This window comes from Populus euphratica, unplaced genomic scaffold, assembly GCF_000495115.2.
Source record: "Populus euphratica unplaced genomic scaffold, PopEup_1.0 scaffold32.1, whole genome shotgun sequence".
Lineage (NCBI taxonomy): Eukaryota > Viridiplantae > Streptophyta > Magnoliopsida > Malpighiales > Salicaceae > Populus > Populus euphratica.
Genome location: NW_011499861.1, coordinates 1,279,741 through 1,298,890, shown reverse-complemented (window position 1 = coordinate 1,298,890; position 19,150 = coordinate 1,279,741). Strand labels below are relative to the sequence as shown.

The window sequence follows — 19,150 nt, the reverse complement described above, 5'->3', positions numbered from 1 at the left end:
AGGCGTATTCTTAAAATTAGTTTAATCTGAATCTAACCTAAGATGCCTGGCCCCTGACTGCTCTTCTGGAATCAAACCTAAGGCAACTATAAGGTTGGATGAGGTATGCTTTTGGCAGCCATTGATCGAGCATCCGGTTCCTTTCATGGGTGGTTTTACAGGTGCTGCTCAAGTTAAACTATGACAGAATAGACATTTTTCTATTTTTGGTTTTGATACTGATTTGACGGCAATAATGTTTACAAATTGGTTATATAAAATGAAGAATTTGTTATTTCAAATTCCACGGAGAGGAAAAAACCACCCATGAGATATGGCAAAACGACAAATGAGAGATGGATTAATAATAAATTAGAATCATTTTAAGTTCCCTGTGAAATGAGATATGGCACGAAGTTCCGGGATTTGTGAAGGAAGGAAACTCTGAGCTTATATTAGCCGAGGGTTGAAAACAGGAATCGTCTATGAGATTTTAATTGGCACTGACCTTCATCTCGGCCAGTGGTACCAGTTCCTCAGTGGCTCAGCCGAAACTTTAAAGTTCAATTAACATGGCAATGCTTAAGATCAGCACCGCCGAACCTGCAAGATCAAAGATAGAATAGGTGGATTTTGAACATTTCAACTGGAGTTGTTTAGACGACAACGTACATTTACACTAGATGAAAACCCGGTTTTGTGTGTGTGTGTGGGGGGCGGGCGGGGGCATTGCATTCTGCCACTAAGATGGAGTGAATGAATTATGAGTATGAGTTTATTATGTAAACTGGCAGAACGCTAACATAGTTAACACAAGATGGACATCAGCGTCCAAATGAAAACTTTTCGTTACTGTAAAAGAATTGGCTGAACCGGATGGCAAGATGCAACAATGAACAATCTATACATTCGATTTAATTACATGATTTCACGTATTTCTCAGTGTTTTGTGAATAGTCTTGAAATCCGAGAACTGTTGTCGAAGGATGTTAAAGGAACTGTTGAGAACTCGGAATCAGACTGCGCAAAGGGTGGTAAATTTCCTTGAGGGGCTACAGGACCATAATTTTGTGCTGGAGAAAATTTTGGTCCAGCAATACCAGATATACTAGTTCCACGTTCGGGCACCTGCGAACCAACCCCAGCAGCATTTGGTCTCCTTCCTTGCAAATCTTTATAGGATTTGCCTGTATCTTCTTGCCCAGATCCCCTCTTTTCCCTTTCTTCAGTTTCCTTGAGTAGAAAATCAACCCACATATCTGCAAAGGACTGTAAAGACATATACTTGAGATGAAAATTTGCACTTTCATTGCACTTCTCACCAAGCAAAATATACAAGTGAAAAAATGATAGTGAGAAAGCTGGTTATCTTTTAAGGATGGGAAGTACACATCCTTTCCTAACAGCTAAATTCATGCATGCACTATCAATGCCTGACTAGAGGCTGTCGAATGTTATGTGCCAAAAACACATTCGCTAGAGAAAAACAACCCGCACACCACCCCCAAAAGCGAAAAGGGTGTTGACTTTACTGTCATGTCTTGACTACAAAGCATCCCAAGTCACAGTGACCACACCTAACGTGTATATCTTTAACTCAATCATTCTAGTGAATGGGGCTGTCTTCACTCATTGGACAGTACACAGCAAAATGCAAAGAAAATAAAAAATTAAATCTTCAACTCAGAGTGAATTTAGATTCAGATCAGAACATATCTTCCAGGGGAGTATACTAGGTTCTTGCAGTTGTAATAAGAGGATTGATGGCTCAAGCTGTGTACTGTCCAATGATGAGCTCAAGCAAATGCTAACAGACTCTATTCTATTCAAGTTTCACTAACATAAGCTCAATGATGAGCTCAGAAATCAATCAATAGCCAGGCAGAGCTTGAGTAACCTGCCACTTGTCTCAATGGTAACCTAGATTATTATGGTCTGAAGGACACACTGTATGAGACCCTAGAAAGAGGAGTGAAAATAAAGCTACTTGTACACGAAGATCAAAAAGCTTATAAAATTATCACACACTTAATCACAGGTCAGTAATTAAGCATCAGGAAACGAGGTACAACAACCAACCTGGTTATCAGATGCCAAATTTGTCTGACCATCAGCTGCACTTCCTCCCAAGATTCCACCAACCAGGCGACCAGGTAGCCCCAAAACTCCACGAACAACACCTTTGCCACCTTGTTGAGCTGCACCTATTCTTTGCTTGTCTTCATCAGAGAACCCAAGCATTCGAACCATAAGATCCAAAACCTGGAACCCACCACAAGCAGAAACCATGTCAAATTGGATATGGGTGTCTAAAGTGATGAGAATCCAAAGCAATAATCCTTCAAGCAATTACAATAGCTATGCTATGTGAGATCAGCAATAAAATATCGATTCTTTCCATATAAAGTGTTGTTGAACTTGAGATGTCTTTTAACCAAAAAGTTCTACAGAAAACCACGAAAAAAACAGACATTTACTTAGGGTAACAATTTCCTTCTTGAAGAGATGGATAAGAATGCCTAGATGTATCAGTGGTTAAGCTACTAAAAGAAAATATAACAACAAACTACCTGCATGGTATAGCAGGGACTAAATATTGCTGACAAACATAACATTGAAAATTGAGTATCTTTTTTGTTTAATCTTCTATCCTGTTCAGCTGTACTCAGAAATCCATACCTCTTTGCTGTGGTTTCTCTGGAAGAAGGTCACTAGTAATTTAATCACAATGCGCCTGCAACAAAAGCCAGTCCTCCATTATAGTTTGATATTCCCAATCCCAAAGATGGATACATGTGTAAGCTATCTCAGTAACTTGCAGCTGTGATGTAACCCATTTATAACCAAGTAGCCGACTGGGATACAAAAAAATAATCAAAAATCCGAATCACAGAAGAAACAGGCTAACCTGTCCACCAGAAAATCAGAATCCATGGACATCCTATTAAGTCTGGTCATGCTCTGTTCAACAGCACGACGGAGTTTTTCATTGTCTTCCTCGAGCTTATTCACTCTGCTCTTCCCTTCTGCAAACTTTCTTTCGGCATCTGAAAGCTTAGCCAAAACTACTTCTTTCTCCCTCCTTGCTTCCTCTGTCCCTCTCTCTGCTTCCTGAACGGATCAAGGCATATTACTCTCCAGAAAATGAGTAAACAATAATTTTTACAGAATAAAGTAAAACATTAGTTTCCAGTTTGGCAAAACAAAATGGAACATGCATCGGCTTCAAGCAATATTCAAAGGCCAAATGCAACAGCAACTTCATTCTTAACAAAACTCAGGACTGTAAAATGCATACAAAAACAAAAATACACTACAAGCACTTGAAAACAAAAGGGGGAAAAGCACACACTTTAAATTAGATTCTCTTTTCAAAATTAATCAGATTAATTCAATGACACAATTTGAATGCACAGCCTATAGACATGCTACAAGCGCTTGAAAACAAAAAGGGGTAAAGTACCTCTTTTCAAAATTAATCAGATAAATTAAATGACAATTTGAGTCCAAAAGGAGTCAAAGTAAATTCCAACGGAACAAATTCAACAACAAAATTTCAATGCACGGCCTATAGATAATGCTGTGCACATGAGAATATCTCATTAGCCAAGACTTCAAAACCTTATCAGAACAGAAACTTAATTCATGAAGAAAAATTAGGAACTCGTAATGATACTTCGAAATGGATATGATAACAAAAATACCTTGACAAGGACTTGAACATTCAATGGGTAAAATGCTTTGACCTTTCAACAGCATAAGAAGATTTTCTTCTCTAAATAAAAGAAAAATCTTATCAAGGAAACTCAAAGACAAAATTCAATTGCACCATCAGCGGATAAGGTTGTGCATGTGGCATATAACATTAGTCCAATGCTACATATAACCTTGCAGAAGCCAATAGACTTTGTACATTCATGTAAGAACATCCCTCTAAAAGGATAGTCTGACGTTGCTCATAATACAGACATCAAATTCCAGTTACGCAAGTACGAAGACATCTAATTCATATCACAAGACATTTAGAAAACTAAAAATATCATACACAAAAAAAAAATTAAGGATTTTCAGTAACCTTTATGAATTATACAATCTGAAGTAATATGAGCAGTTTGACAACTTCAAAATTTAAAGGTTTAAACAATCAAATAATACTCGGAAGATGGAAGGTAAGGGCATACTTTCAAAAGTTGAAAATGCTTAGCTGATTCTTCTCTTGTCAAAGCCAACTGTCGCTCCAAATATTCCTGACAAAGTAATAATAACATCAATAAGAAGAAAAGTTAAAAACAAAACAATTTAGAGACTACAAGACCAACAGAACATGAAGGAAACAGAAGCGAAGATTACCTTTGCTTCAACTTCAGCAAAATACTGCCCAAGAGCAGTTTGAAGATTTAGAAGTTCAACATTTTTTGATTCTATTGTGCTCATACAGTTTGCAAGTTTTTTTTTCAAATCTTCAGTCATTTCTTTGGACTTCTGGATTTCACTGCTGTTCATCATCCTGACTTCCTCCTGGCCTGCAATTGCCTGCTTTAGAGCTTTCTCCAAATGTAATATTTGAGCCTTTTGATATTCATTACTCTGACGAAGTTCTTCAACAATCTTAATGTCTTCATCCATTTTTTCCGATTCTTCAGATTCCTAGACAGCAGAAGTTGTTTTAAGGACAGAAAACTTGATAGCCTGAATTTACTTTTATAATATGCATAGGATCACAAGATCCAAAAAAAAAAAAACACAAATAATACCAAGACAAATATCATACATTTCATTATCTTTACATGGAGCCGCTAATTCAACATATGTTCAAGAACACAAATATGTCAACATAAGAGAATTGACACAGCAGGCATGAGTACATGGTATAAGCTACGGCGTGAACATTTGGAGAGACCATTTTGGCATAGAAAACTGAATTTACTAAAATATCAATACATCTCCAAAAGATTCCAGATGAGAAAATATTGAATCATGTTCGCCACATTTAATAGTTCAGAACTTTGACACAAGGGTTTGAAATGTTCCCAGATTATGGAAATGAAGTTGAATTTATTATTGAACTAACATATCAAAATAGCTCTAGACTCTTGAAGTGCAACAATCAAATCATAACGAATGTATACGCCAGTTAAATTCTTTGTCCAGAGATTTCCTGTAATATTAACCATAATTGTATAAGTATAGCATTGATTGCAATTATATCAGCTGGCCATCATTTCTCATCATTTTTAAATAATGTAGCACAGCTGGTCATTTACATCTCTAAGGCCATGTCAGTTTTATAGAAGAGATAGCACTTTATGATGCAGCATATCAGAACTGTAAAATGAAACTTGAAAAATAAGCAAAGGTCAATGACTGATTGGAACAATAAACTAAAGTAATGGAGCCATATGATATTAAAATAGGAAATGGAAATTTTAGGATGGCAACCTTTTCCAACAAATGCTGCTTGAGACGGGCCAATTCTCGCAATGCTTTGTCCTTTTCATGGCAAGTTTCCTTCAAATCTCTTTCCAATTTTTGAAACAATAGCTCCACTTCCTCCTTCCTAGGAGAAGTTGTGGTTGAATCCGCTTTCTGGGAAAAAAATTAATGACAGACAGGATGAGGATGATTATGATACCAATAGTAAAGATTTATGTAATTGAATAAACAAAAGAAGTGTGGTAGCATGGGCAGTGAGAATTGCTGATATTATAGCTGTGTCTCAACTAACCACCACATGTGTGCATGAGAAATAGATGGATGCCCATGTGCGGGCACTTGAGGGCGTGCACCCATACAAGTGCGTGCAGAGAGAGAGAGAGAGAGAGAGTCCAGTAAAATCACCTCATCTGGAGAAGTTTTGTCAGGAGAAGAGTTCCTGCTCCTTTGCAAAGCAGCCTCAAGTTCATTCTTTGCCATCTACAATATAGATGAGAAGTTAAGGAACCCAACATGGCAAAAGCATTGTGAATTATGTGACATAAATGGCACACTGCTTGCATGGATAGCATTTTGAAATGAAACTAACCTTGAGATTAGCATTCTCCTTCTCTAGGGTCGCAATGACTCTTTTCAAATTCTTAACACTGTCACTGGGATCTGCATCTTCCCACCTACTCAACTCCATCTGCAATCGTCTTATCTCTGATGTTTTTTCATTCAATTCATCATGAATTTTGTTCACATCCATTGAGTTCTGTAAATGGAGAAAACATGCCAAATAAAGAGCACACAGGTCAGAGCTCAAAACAAAAGGAATATATAAAAAGTAATGAATATTAATGCATAGTAAGAAAAAGAAGATGTAACATAAGCAGGATTTCCAGAAGCATACAATAGCATAAAGAAAAGAAACATAAGGCCATCCTAAGCTGACAGGAAGTAATAGGATATTCAATAAACATGTAAATGACTACTCTATAAAAGTACAGAGATTTTAAATATGCAATCCAGAACATCCATATTTCCAGAAACTCCTAAATTCCTTGAGTGCTTAATAAAAAGGACAAAGAAAGAAGAAAGAAACCAAAGTAGAATAAGAATAAACATGAATGCAGGCATGGCATCATATTCTGTTGAAATTACGAGCATCATTTATTGTAAGGCATTCCAACTATCCATGTCTGTTTTCCCATAAAAAAAATAGCAATAAATAGGCTGTTCCTGTAAACTAATGCACTCAGCCTTCTCAAGAGCCATAAAAAATCCCTGGTACCTCCCGGTCAGGAAAATTGGAGCAATTAAACTACCTATATAAAGTACAAACACCAAGTTCAATCTCATTACCCTCAAGATGGGCAAGAAAAGATCTAAGTATCACAATATCTCACTAACAGTGATTGGTGCAATAAGCTTGAACCTTAAGACATGGTCCATGAGCGATAGTTGAGAAAAATGTTCACTAGAGACACAGAATCATCAAATAAAATTGCACTCACTTTGTGCCTGTCCATTTTTAGAACCCTGAGCTCCTCCTGAAAAGATTTGTTCAAACTTTGTTCCTCTGAATAAGTGTTGGAGACAGCAAACAAAAAGGCAGAAAAGAGCGTAAATTTTTGGTTAGTAATTCATGCAAAATCAAGAAGAATTCAGAAAAGAAAAGGGAGAACACCACACTAGTTATTTAAAGTGAAGAGTCACACCTTGCAATTTTAGCTCTAGATTTGCTAATTTGTCGTGTTCCTTTTCAAGTTCAGTTCTAAGCTCTTTTATTTGCAACTCATGAGTAGCTTGCATTGCTGCCAGGGACCTATTTTTCTCCTCCAGTAAATCTACAAGCTCCTAGAAGGCATTCATATATCTGTTGTCAAGTTCATTCATTTAAAACCCAAATACAGAATGAAAAACATGATCTGCTAGTAGACAAGTACAAAATGGGTGATCTACTGCTGAGTTCGTTCATCAATCAGAACACGAAAAAACAATCGGATATGTGTAGCAAATAGGAAAAGAAAAATGGAAAAGACAGGGTGAGAAGGGGTATGCCCACAAATTTGAAATTGGGAATAAACTTTATAAACAAAATCAGCATTTAGAGCAGGCAAGGCTATACAACTGACAATAACAATCCTCTTACAAACCTCCCAAGTGGCATATCCTTAAAGAACAGAGCAGGGTGCAATGTGTCATTACCTTGTCCTTCTTGGCTTCCATCTTACTCTGAATCACATCAGTTTGAACATCATGTAATATTCCATTGCCTGTTCCATCATATTTTGGAAAGAGCCCGTTTTGTATTTGATTACCACCACGGTTCTTTGCTTGATTAGCAGATTTATGTGGTCGTTTGGGTGACTGGTCACCACTGCCCTGTAAAACAATATCAGCCTATGTTTCGTAGCTTGTTGGAAGGAAAAACAATACAGAACATATACCATGGTATTTCAATCCCATAGCAGGAGAATCATGCTCAGAAACATATATTTTTCACAAAACAATAAAGCCAAAAACTGAATAGAGAGAGAGAGAGGCAGGTCAAGTTCCAGATTAAAAAGATGTCATCCAAGACAGCTTAATGCATGATGGACAAAGGAAATACATGAGGCTGGCATAATTCTGAAATAGGTATTTAGTAAGATAAAAAAATCAATTGCGAGCTTAACCTATGCTTCACATCTATGATTTACTTTTATCCAGATAAAAACAGTAAAGAAATCAAGTAATATGGATTTAGATATTTTATGTCAAGAGTGGTGTTGCAAGTGATGTGATTATATGTTCGCTCCTAACTAGTACTTCAACCAGATCGTAACAATGAAGAATGAAAATCAGCATCATACATTGTTTCTATTCAAATGTTAAGGTGGTCAAAACTGTATTGTGTTAAATCCCGCAGAAGTACTAAATTGGTTGGTCCCGGGTTTCTACAATTATTAATTGGGCAAATTTATTGGCCAACTGGGGAAGAACTCAATAAAGAAGGGTGTATTACGCTGGTCAGATAACCATGTGCCAAGACTTAGTACATAAGCTATACAAACTGGCTTTTACTCAGGTTGTAAGCTATGCACAATACCTGCAGCAAAAAATAACATCAAATAGTATAACGCTGTCAAGTTTACTTATATATGATGGAAGCAAATTATCAGACATAATCAGCACAGACCAAATCGGTCAAACTTTCAATTCAAATAATGAGTTTTAATTGAGATTTGAATAACCACCTTAATAGCATTGATGCTACTTGTTGATATTCTTGGATGCTCAGTTCTAGACACATTGAGAGCCTCCTTTGTTGCATCCAAATTTTGCTTCAGTGAACCATTTTCTTGGTTCAATCTGGAAATCTGGTCCTGTGAAATTGGGATAGAAGAGCAGCAGGTTTAGTTTTCAGGGGCCCTTCAAGATAGAACTAACAGAACTAGGGGATGTTAAATGAGAGCTAGTGAGCCAAAACTATGTACTAGAATCCTAGAGAATGATCGTGATAAGCATTTGTTTATAATGAATGCCCAAAGAAAACAGAAACAGGGTCAATAACTATGAAATGAAAAGTATTGGATATTAATTCTGGACATGTTATGTCTTGCCAGTAAATAATTTTCCTTCAATAAAATGTGAAGGTACAGCATAAATAAAAAAGGACATAGCATTCCAATGTGCAGACCAGACTTGGATCTTCTCATTGTTCCTCAGTAAATAATTTTCATTTTTGGTATTTCATTAGTAATGAGAAAAAGGCAACAACTAGCCAAGAAATCAATTTATTTTCTGCACCTAAAAAAAATGAAAATCAAACAAAGGGCCATTGACCATGTACCTCCTTCTCTTTTAATATAGCTGCATAATTAATAGATAGTGCTTTAATCTCCCCCTCAGATTCCTGAAGCCTTTTGATTTGTGCTTTGTATTGTTCAATCTACAACAAGCAAAAAACAATAGCAAACACCAAATCAACTAACCATTTATTCCTCATTGCATAAAACCCCACCCTCAGTCACAACTAGATCGCTACTAACATCAACTTGTCAAGAAAATCAACTCATTTAACCTTTCTTCGCAAATAAACATTTTCAACCTAAATTACTTCCATTTACAGCTATAATTGATCCAAACACTGCTAAGCTAATCAACCACAAGCCTTGAGCAAAACCTAAGCTTGCCTGCCTTCTAGCAGGTTATTAATGCTGCCAATGATTTGGAGAATACGACAAGATTAACATCTCATGGTGATTCAATTAAAAGATAACTATATTGCAGTGCACTATACCTATCTGAAGTGAGGATCGCATAATCCCTAATTAATTCGGAAACACGATAATTCTTAGATTTTCTTGTTTCTTAATCAAAATTCAAAACAATGAAATCAATATCAAGTTTCTGTTCTTTTGGAGCCTAGCATAAACAACTATCAAAAACCCAATCACGGAAACACAATAAACAACAAATACCTCAAAATTGTACGGTGAGCCATTCCCATTCGCACCTAGAGACCGTGAAAACGACTTCGAATGAGCGAAATGGTGCGAGTTCCTCCGGTTAGAGACCGGAGAATCGTAGCCATTGCTGGAGGCATGGATCTCGAGCTCGTCATCATCGTCGTCATGCACATCAAGTGCAATCTTATTTAGGTTTTGCTTCAAATTCTCAATCGAGCTCCACATCATTGAGGAATTGAAAAATTGAAAAAAAAATTATAGTAGTGATGATACAAATGGAGAAGTGGTGAATTTAGAGGGAGAGAGAAGAATGGGGAATTCTGCAGGTAGATCTGAAATGGAAAGGTGCATGCAAAAAAGAAGAAGAAGAAGATTTTTAATTAAAAAGACTAATTTATTAAAAACTGCGTTGCGTGAGAAAGGCAGTGAATCTCTCGTTAGTTAACGTGATTGTGATTGTGATTGTGATTTTGAGGCGCTGGTATGGCCCCTTGTCTCTTGTAATTCTGACCGGCCAGTGGAAAGTCGACGGGGTGAAGGTCTTCGAGTTAATACAGTGTACCTGCCATCCTGTTTAAATTTTTACCCCTCCAGTAATTAAAGACTTAATTTGTTTATTTGCAAAGGAAAAAAAAATTGTCGCATTCAAAAAAAAGATTTTATATTTGAAAATATCTTAAAACTAGATTTTAATTTTTTTTAAGAAATTAGTATAAAAATAAATTACTGTACCTAAAAAAAAAATTAGTATAAAAATAAATTACTGTACCAAGAATAAAGAATAAATATTAAAACTAGATTCTCCAAAATATTACCTATCTTTCTCTTAAGTTCTGTAAATAAATAAGATGAGGGTGGTAAGGATAATATTAAAAAAAATTGAATTTTATTTTTTTAAAATATAAATTTATTTTATTAAGTAATTGAATTTAAATTATACATTATAATTAAATCCAATTATAGTAAAGATTCCAAATAAAGTACTTAATTAGCATTATCATATATATTTATGGAAAATTATATGTGTTATCCGTTAAAGAAAATAAAAGATATCCAGCATGTTTTCTTTTTAGCTAAAATTTGAAAGTCATATATTGGTCATATACGGATGGGGTATAAAATTGGTTGATTTTTTACCATATAAGGGGTGAAAGATTTCAACAACCTGTGGGTTATAAAATAAAATAACATATATGTCATAGCATCTAATATTTTTTTCAGCTGCAGTTTTGATTTTGAAATTTAAATGCGTGGATTAACTACGAAATGTCGGAAAAATTATTAATGTAATAGATTTTATTCTTAAAACTAGTTCTTAACGGATGGATCTTCTAAAAAAATATCGTGGAACTTTGAGTAATCCTTCAAGGAGCTTTCCAACGGACAAAAACTCGCTCTCTTGACATTCCTTAAAAAAAAAGACATAAAACTTATTTTATTTATTAAAATAATCTTCAACTATATCGGCAGCACTACCCTTCGAGTCTATATTTTTTCCTTAAAAAATGATATCCAGCTATTACAGCTATTGTTTTGAAATCTTGCTTGGTCGGACAAGTTGATCGGGATTAAAATTATATTAATTTTTTTTTTTTTAAAAAAAGTTAAAACTTGAGTGATTTGATAATTCAATTAAAAATTTGGTTATAATTAGTTAATTTTTAATATTTTTATTTAAAATAATATTTAAAAAAAAAATTAATCCAACACAGTTTGATAACCTAATCAAAACTTAAAACCTGTATTTTAAATTGAATTAACCATTAAACCAGGTTTAAAAACTTCAACCACAAACAGGTTCCAAATAAATTTAAAAAACAATGCGATGTATGGAATATGAATCGTGCCTTCAGAGGAAAAATGATAGCAGATGAATTGTGTTTTTGTAGCAGAAATGATAACAAATGAATTATGCTTTCAGGTGGGAATGAATTATGTCTAAGAAACGGGAAAATACTATGAATCGATATATGTACTTTTGGGATAGTAAGTTTTAATTGAAATTGAAGTTAGCCGTAATCGTAGGGGCTAAAGAGTGTCAAAACACACGAGTTGCATGTAATAAGAATAATTGATGAATATATATGCTTTAAAACATGAACTAAAATTATCATAATGTAAAACATGAATGACACACTATACATATTATAAGTGTCGAGATAAATTAATGATTGTTTAATACACATAAAGTACTAGTCTCAAATATTGAAATGGGTCATTGAATATGGTTGATGAGAATTATGAACTATGGTTATGGAAATAAATTAATGGAGGTATAATTGATGTAAAGCATGCATCATATGTACTGAAATAAATAGATTAATACAATAGATGTAAGATATGAATTTTAAGTACCGAAATGATTCTAAGAATCTGGGTAATGTATATAAAATAACAAATTAAAATGATTATTGAATAGGATAAATGACAATCATTGTAAGGGAAAAGCCAAGTTTATGGAATTAGGATAATGAATCCTAAAACTAAGTTATGGCCAAATTACGGATATTAAATTGGGTAATTAAACATGATCATTTTAAAGAAAAAACAATGTTTATTGAATTGAGTTAATGAATTCTATGATTTAGATAAGGTTGGGTTAAATGTATTGAATTGGATAAACAAGTATGATTATCCTAAGGTATAAGCGATGAATAAAAAACTAAATTAATGAATCCAGAAGTTAAATTAAATTATGAGTAAAAAGACTATATACTTATCATAGATATATAAGTAACGTTATCACCTGTATTTTTTCTTCATTTTACATGATTTTGATCGTTCAAAGTATTTTAATTTGATAAAAAAATTCTGAGTCGTTACATCTAAAGTCAATAAGACCTTCTTATTAGTTCAAGTTTGTTTTTGCAGCTACATAATATTTTGGAATACGGGTGTTTAGTATATCCAGGCATATCAATGAGTCTCCTACCCGGTTTGCTTCTCGTCGTGATCCTTTACGTTCAGGATCACTTGAATAGGATAATGAAGGGGGAGTAAAGACGGTAACGAGTGCTATGGCCATGGCTAGTTGTGGCCTTATCCCTCGACTTATGGAGATCATATCATCATGAGAAAAATGCCTTTCTAGAAGATTTACTCCTTTGGCATGGTAGTGTCATGAACATTCTTGCTTGCTTTCCTATACACCATTTTGTCCCGTCCTTCTTAGGAAGTGAAGTTGCCCATGCACAAGTAGAATAGGTCGTCTCCCTGATGGTGTTGTGTAGGGGGATGGATCTGAGTTGCTCTTGGGTGGCCATGATAACCTCAGTAAGTGTTCTTATTTGTTGAGTAAATTGATGAAGATCAACGTAGACGGATAAGAACGGTAGGAGATTAGTCACTCTTCCTCGTGAGGTTTCCATGTTATCATCTGTGAAGATGCTTTTTTCAAGGAAATGCATGGATGAGAAATGAACGAGTTTTTTATTTAACAACGTTACTAATTAAACCAAAACACTTAATTTGATTTTTTTACAGGTTAAACGAGTGTGTTTGAACTAGGTTGACTAGGTTTCATTCTCATCTTGTAAAACAAGTTCCTCGTACAATGGAAGGACCCTCCGATACCTAAATTAATAAACAAATAAGTAATAAAGAAGAAAATGAAAATCTTAGTTTTTTTATGTCATTTTATTTTATGTGCGATGGGGTATTTATACACCTGCCACCCAAGATTTACCTAACTATGCCATGTTATGATTATCTAATACAAGTGATGTAATGATTATTTTTTGTGTCCCTTCATATTGAACCAGTGGCTTATTTAGAGATGCTGGTAACATATATTTGTGCTGAGGTGTTGGCTAATTAGGGAACCATGTCATGTGAGTTGATGTATTCAAAGAAGAGTTAAAAAAAGTAGCATTTTTATTACGAATATGCCTTTGTTTATTGTAGATTTTAAAAGTAAAATAATAATTTTACCATTGAGGTATTACCTTTTTTAAGTAAAATGATTTTTTTTTAAATAGTGTAAAATAATATTTTTCAATTTTTTGTAGTACGTGTGTTTAGCTTGAAATTGCAATTGATTTGTTTTTAAAGATATAATCCTTTTGAAGTACAAATCACATCTTATATAAACAAAATTATACATATTTTTTATTTATTTATTTACATGGAGTGATATATTTTTTTATTTATTTATGTGGGGTGTCCGGGTCAGCTTACACGCAACATGACTAATCTCTACGGCTCACTGAACATCCTGCAAGCCCAGTAAACAGGTAATATATCGCGGGGGTGACAGGCGTGCATGGTAAGGTTCAAATCCAGATGCAGAGAAAGGAAACAAGTCCCTCCCACCATTAGGCCAGAACCTCACTTACAAAAAAAAAAAATTATACATATTTTTTTGACGTGAATTCCATGAAAAAAACCCTTGCAACTCTAAATCAAACATCTCATTACAACCAACCCTACTTAAATCATGTGCCAATGATACTTGATGGTGAGTTGTAAGATAGATTGGATCGTGTGGCAGCGTTATGTCCGAGACCCAAACAGTGAGCCAGCCTTTTTTTTTCTGTCTGCTATCCAATGATAGCCACCTTTCAATCCTTGAAGAAAGTCATTGCTACTCTCGGAATCGGCCAGGCTAACTTAGAGCATATCTGCATTCTTGTGAAATGTTGGGTATGTGACTAAAATTTTATATTGATTAAAAATAAAAAGGATATTGGATATATAAGGATAAATAAATATTTTTATTAGTATGAAATTTTTTTAAGTATACTTCAAGAACAAATTTATAAAAGTTTAGATTTAAAATGAACAATACCATACCAATATAAAAATAAAAATAGATGATATCTATAGTCTTTATATAAAAACTAAGAAGACTTTAGATCATGGAGAGAAAAAAGTTGGAGAGGAATTTTTCTCCAAAAAGAAGCTTAGATTGGAGGAAACTGTTAACATGTAATAGGATTCAAAGAAAAATTGACGCATCACGACATCCAGATGCTGATATCTTCATACGGGTCATTTTCTCTTACAGTTAAAGAATGACCCGTATGAGTTAACATATAAGAAACGATGCATCCTGCAAAGTGTAAGAAATCAGTTAAAGAAGTAGCTGAAAATCACCTCGATAAGTGTGCACATATCATTATTCCTGCCATGATAATGTATAGTGGTAGAATTCAATTGGTAAATTTACTACAGAATCATATGCTCCGCCATAGATTTGACCTTTAAGTCCTCATTCTTCAGATGGACCACGCACTGCAGCAGAGCCTAAATTCTCCTTGCTCTCATTTTCGTTACCTTCACTAATTCTTCCATCTTTATCATCACTTGTACTTTTGAGCGCGACCCACTACTCTGGATTGCTTTCCTTGATTCCCCAGCGGTTGCAATGGCACCCTTGGCAGCATCGATTTCAGCTGCAGCCATTGCTTGGTGCTCTTCTTCCTCAACCATAGCTCGAACTCTCTCAAGAAATTTGTCATCCTCCTCTGGGAGAAAATGCCCTGCATACAACCAACCATAATAAAAGGTACAAATAGATACTATGACACTACAAGAGTATAGAGAGTGATGGATTCATTGCTGTATAAGGACTTGTCTATATCTATATATAGAGAGAGATAGCGAGAGTAATCAAGCAAGAAACTAATTGCGGAAAAAAATTGTTTTAACCCAACTATCATTGCTACTTGCTTACAATTTCACAACTTGATACAAAGAGACGATTGACGAGTTAAAGTTTCATGGAAAAGAAAAAAAATCGTTACCAAATTCTTTACTCCTTCAATTCAATCAAGCACTGTGATCACGAGTGCCACAGAGGTATTGTATCAAGCAAGAGATTCAGAATCAATTGTTTGGCCACTGGGTCACAGACAAACATAACAGTTATCTTTTATGTTTTAGCAAGAACAAGAACATATGAATTATGTATTTTTGGTAGGCAAGTAAAATTTAAAGAGAACAAGTAATCTGTACGTGCCTCTTTCAAATTCCACAGATTTGAGGTCACTCCCAAGTCCCAAATTGTGAAATGAATTCCACATTGCTGGTTAAATACGAAAACAAAATCATGCAATTGAATTACACTCCTCTGGAGAAGGGAAGGAAAGAAAATAAAAATATATATATAATTAAAATTGGACAATAACGTCAGGATGGCCGAGTGGTCTAAGGCGCCAGACTCAAGTTCTGGTCCTCGTGAGAGGGCGTGGGTTCAAATCCCACTTCTGACAATCTTTTCTAACATTTTTAATCTTTCTACACTTTTGTTGGGCTGCGCTTTGATTGCTGGGACACTGATTTTCTCTGTAGCCCAAGTTTCCATATTAACAAGGTTTCTAGCATTATTTCTAATTTACTGGGGTTAGAATGGAAACGAGGGTAACTTAGATTTTGTTTATTTTTTTGTTTTAAAAATATTTTTAATAAAATTTAAATTTTTTTATTTTTTATTTTAAAATAATATTTTTAGATCATTTTGAAGTAAAGTGCTAATATCAAAAATAATTTTTTAAAAAAATTTAAAAAATAATATTTTAATGCATTTCTGAGTGAAAAATATTTTGAAAAACAATCGTAACCACACTCCTAAACAGGCTCTTTCTTAACACATATTTATGCCGCTGCCGCCACTATAAACTACGAATGCTAGAATTTGAAAGTCCGACAGTCTCATGTTTGGTATTCTGTTTTAAAAATATTTTTGAAAAAATTTAAAAGAAAATTATTTGTTTTAAATTAATTGTTTTATATTATATTTTAATATACTAATATTAAAATTAATTTTTAAAAAATAAAAAATATTATTTTAATATATTTTAGTCTGAATACACATAAGCATTTTGAAAATGATCATTCAATGATTAACCTCTCTCGGTGAAAACACAAAATGTCAGTAAACATCCATTTTAATTAGTTATGCTAGTTATCTATGTCCACAATCTCTAAGGAAAAAAAAACCCTCAAAAACTCTTTGAAATTTAAACATAAACTCTTGAATGAATGAACAAAACAAAGCATAAAAAACTGTAAATAAGTTAGATTAGGAACTGTTTAGTGTGTATAACATCTCCTCCTTAACCTCTGTTTTTTATTGATTTTTAGAATAAAAAAATAATGCAAAATTAATTAATTTTTTTTTGTTTTAATTACTTACTGTAGAAAAAATAAAAAATTAGTGATTTCTTACCTTAAAAACTAGAGATTTTTTTTTTGAAAATAAATTGTCCAAGAAATAGAAGGTTAGTATTTATACTGTCCCTTTATAGGAATTGATAAAAATTAATTCTTTATGAATCAAATAATTATTTTTTAACAAATTCAAACTTAAGTTCAAAATAGACTTAAAAAAAGAGTAAACTCAAACATGAGGCTTGGGGCATGCCAGAGCGAAGCCCAATGCTCCCATGTGGCTTAATCTCAAATCCCTTTTGATTAGATTTTTTTACGACTTTTTAATTTTTTTATTGTATAACTATTAGATTTTATAAAAACATGTTAATCAAGAAATTTTTTAAATTAATTTTTTATTCACTCACCATTGATTTCAATTATATTAATATTTTATTTTTAAAAAAAAATTGTTGAAAAATAATTCCTCACAGGTTTAACGTGTAAATCATGATTTTTAAAATAAAATTCTAACAATCTATGCCAGCAGTTCTGCAAGGATTGGTCAGTTTGGCAGAGTCAGCCTTGTGCGCGCGCGCGCGCGCGAGAGAGAGAGAGAGTTAATCTTAACTAGTTGTATTTCGACATTTTTTGTCCCGTAGACTATTGTTAAAGAAGTTATATTCGGACTCCTGCATCATATGAGGTCTTCCTCTTAACATGTTCTACTGTTTTTGTTTCGGAAAGTTTATAGGTGACGTTGTACTTCGAGAATTTCAACTTTCAATGAACATATCAATTATAAATGATGATTGTGGAATGAGTTTGTCAAGAGATCTGATACGAACAGGAGCACAGAACCACTCATGATGAACAAGATGTGATATGTTGTTCACTACAGTTTCAAAATTAATCTCAGAAGAGATTAACAATGTAAGACAAATTAGAGGCAGTGGGCTAGAGGTTAACACACATGCCAACTTTTGGAATGGATGATTTCTATTTAACTTCAAAAATTTAGTCTGCGTGATATTAAGAAGTAAGGAATTGGGAAAAAGTAACTGTTAAGGCAAGGCATCATTAGAATACAACCTCCTGTTGTTAGAGTAATCACATCCCTATTATAAAAGCCGTGCTCCTCGAACACAGTGTAGTGCAGTTAGTTTATCCCTCATTGGTACTTGAAAGTGACTAGGGAATCTAGCGTAAGATGGCATTACATTCAGCAATCAAGTTTTCAGTTTTTGCCTTGGTATTGCTAATAATGGCAAAAGATTCTGATGCTGGAGGAATAGCAATTTACTGGGGTCAGAATGGAAATGAGGGCACCCTGGCAGAGACTTGTGCAACCGGAAATTATGAATATGTAAATCTAGCTTTCCTGTCAACTTTCGGAAATGGTCAGACTCCCATGATTAATCTTGCTGGCCATTGTGATCCATACAGCAATGGTTGTACCGGCTTAAGTTCTGAAATAAAATCCTGTCAAGCAAAAGGTGTCAAGGTCATGCTTTCTATTGGAGGTGCTGCTGGTAGCTACTACCTTGCCTCCTCAGAGGATGCGAGGCAAGTCGCAGTTTATCTGTGGAACAATTTCTTGGGGGGCTACACTTCTTCCCGCCCCCTGGGGCCTGCTGTTCTAGATGGAGTTGACTTCGACATTGAAGGAGGAACAAACCTCTACTGGGATGATCTTGCAAGGTACCTGTCAGCATATAGCAAGAAAGGTAAAAGGGTGCACCTAACAGCAGCTCCGCAGTGCCCATTCCCTGATGCTTGGGTGGGAAATGCCCTCAAAACCGGTCTTTTCGATTATGTTTGGGTCCAATTCTACAACAATCCTCCCTGTCAATATGCTTCTGGTGAGATCACCAATCTTGAGGACGCATGGAAACAATGGACTTCAGCCATTCCAGCCAGCAAGATTTTCTTGGGCTTACCTGCATCTCCCGAGGCAGCAGGCAGTGGCTTCATGCCTGTCCCTGATCTCACATCAAAGGTGCTTCCATCCATTAAGGACTCTTCCAGGTATGGAGGCGTGATGCTGTGGTCCAAGTACTACGATGATCAAAGTGGATACAGTTCTTCGATTAAAAATGATGTCTGATCTCAAATTTCTGTCAATTCTGCGTGGCCGTTTCGTGTGATGAGTATAAGTTGTATTTCCATATATGCTGATCTATCTTCTACATATGTATCTAGTTTCTTTG

At 34.6% G+C, this 19,150-nt stretch overlaps 2 protein-coding genes and 1 non-coding gene across 3 annotated transcripts; 2 read left to right on the top strand and 1 right to left on the bottom strand.

Annotated features, from left to right (window-relative positions):
- Window positions 1-806: 806 nt before the first annotated feature.
- Window positions 807-10,390, bottom strand: LOC105124817 (golgin candidate 4-like). Its single transcript, XM_011024957.1, has 15 exons — window positions 9,864-10,390; window positions 9,233-9,331; window positions 8,637-8,765; window positions 7,606-7,782; window positions 7,116-7,254; window positions 6,912-6,976; window positions 6,002-6,169; window positions 5,818-5,892; window positions 5,419-5,565; window positions 4,330-4,626; window positions 4,161-4,226; window positions 2,888-3,090; window positions 2,659-2,713; window positions 2,059-2,241; window positions 807-1,248 (listed from the first exon to the last, which is right to left on the bottom strand). The coding sequence occupies exons 1-15, from the start codon at window positions 10,077-10,079 to the stop codon at window positions 919-921; spliced, it is 2,349 nt and encodes a 782-aa protein (XP_011023259.1). The 5' UTR covers window positions 10,080-10,390; the 3' UTR covers window positions 807-918.
- A 5,589-nt stretch (window positions 10,391-15,979) lies between these two features.
- TRNAL-CAA (transfer RNA leucine (anticodon CAA)) lies at window positions 15,980-16,063 on the top strand. Its single transcript has one exon. It is a non-coding gene; the product is annotated as a tRNA-Leu (tRNA).
- Window positions 16,064-18,109: 2,046 nt separating this feature from the next.
- On the top strand, window positions 18,110-19,150 carry LOC105124816 (hevamine-A-like). The gene has a single exon (XM_011024956.1). It carries the CDS (start codon window positions 18,151-18,153, stop codon window positions 19,045-19,047), a length of 897 nt encoding a protein of 298 aa, XP_011023258.1. The 5' UTR covers window positions 18,110-18,150; the 3' UTR covers window positions 19,048-19,150.

Coding starts and splice junctions, on each gene's coding strand:
- LOC105124817 (XM_011024957.1), bottom strand. CDS start 10,079: ATGATGTGGAGCTCGATTGAGAATTTGAAGCAAAACCTAAATAAGATT. Junction 2,242..2,658: donor AGAGAAACCACAGCAAAGAG/GTATGGATTTCT, acceptor GGTGGGTTCCAG/GTTTTGGATCTTATGGTTCG. Junction 1,249..2,058: donor ATTTGGCATCTGATAACCAG/GTTGGTTGTTGT, acceptor ATGTCTTTACAG/TCCTTTGCAGATATGTGGGT.
- LOC105124816 (XM_011024956.1), top strand. CDS start 18,151: ATGGCATTACATTCAGCAATCAAGTTTTCAGTTTTTGCCTTGGTATTG.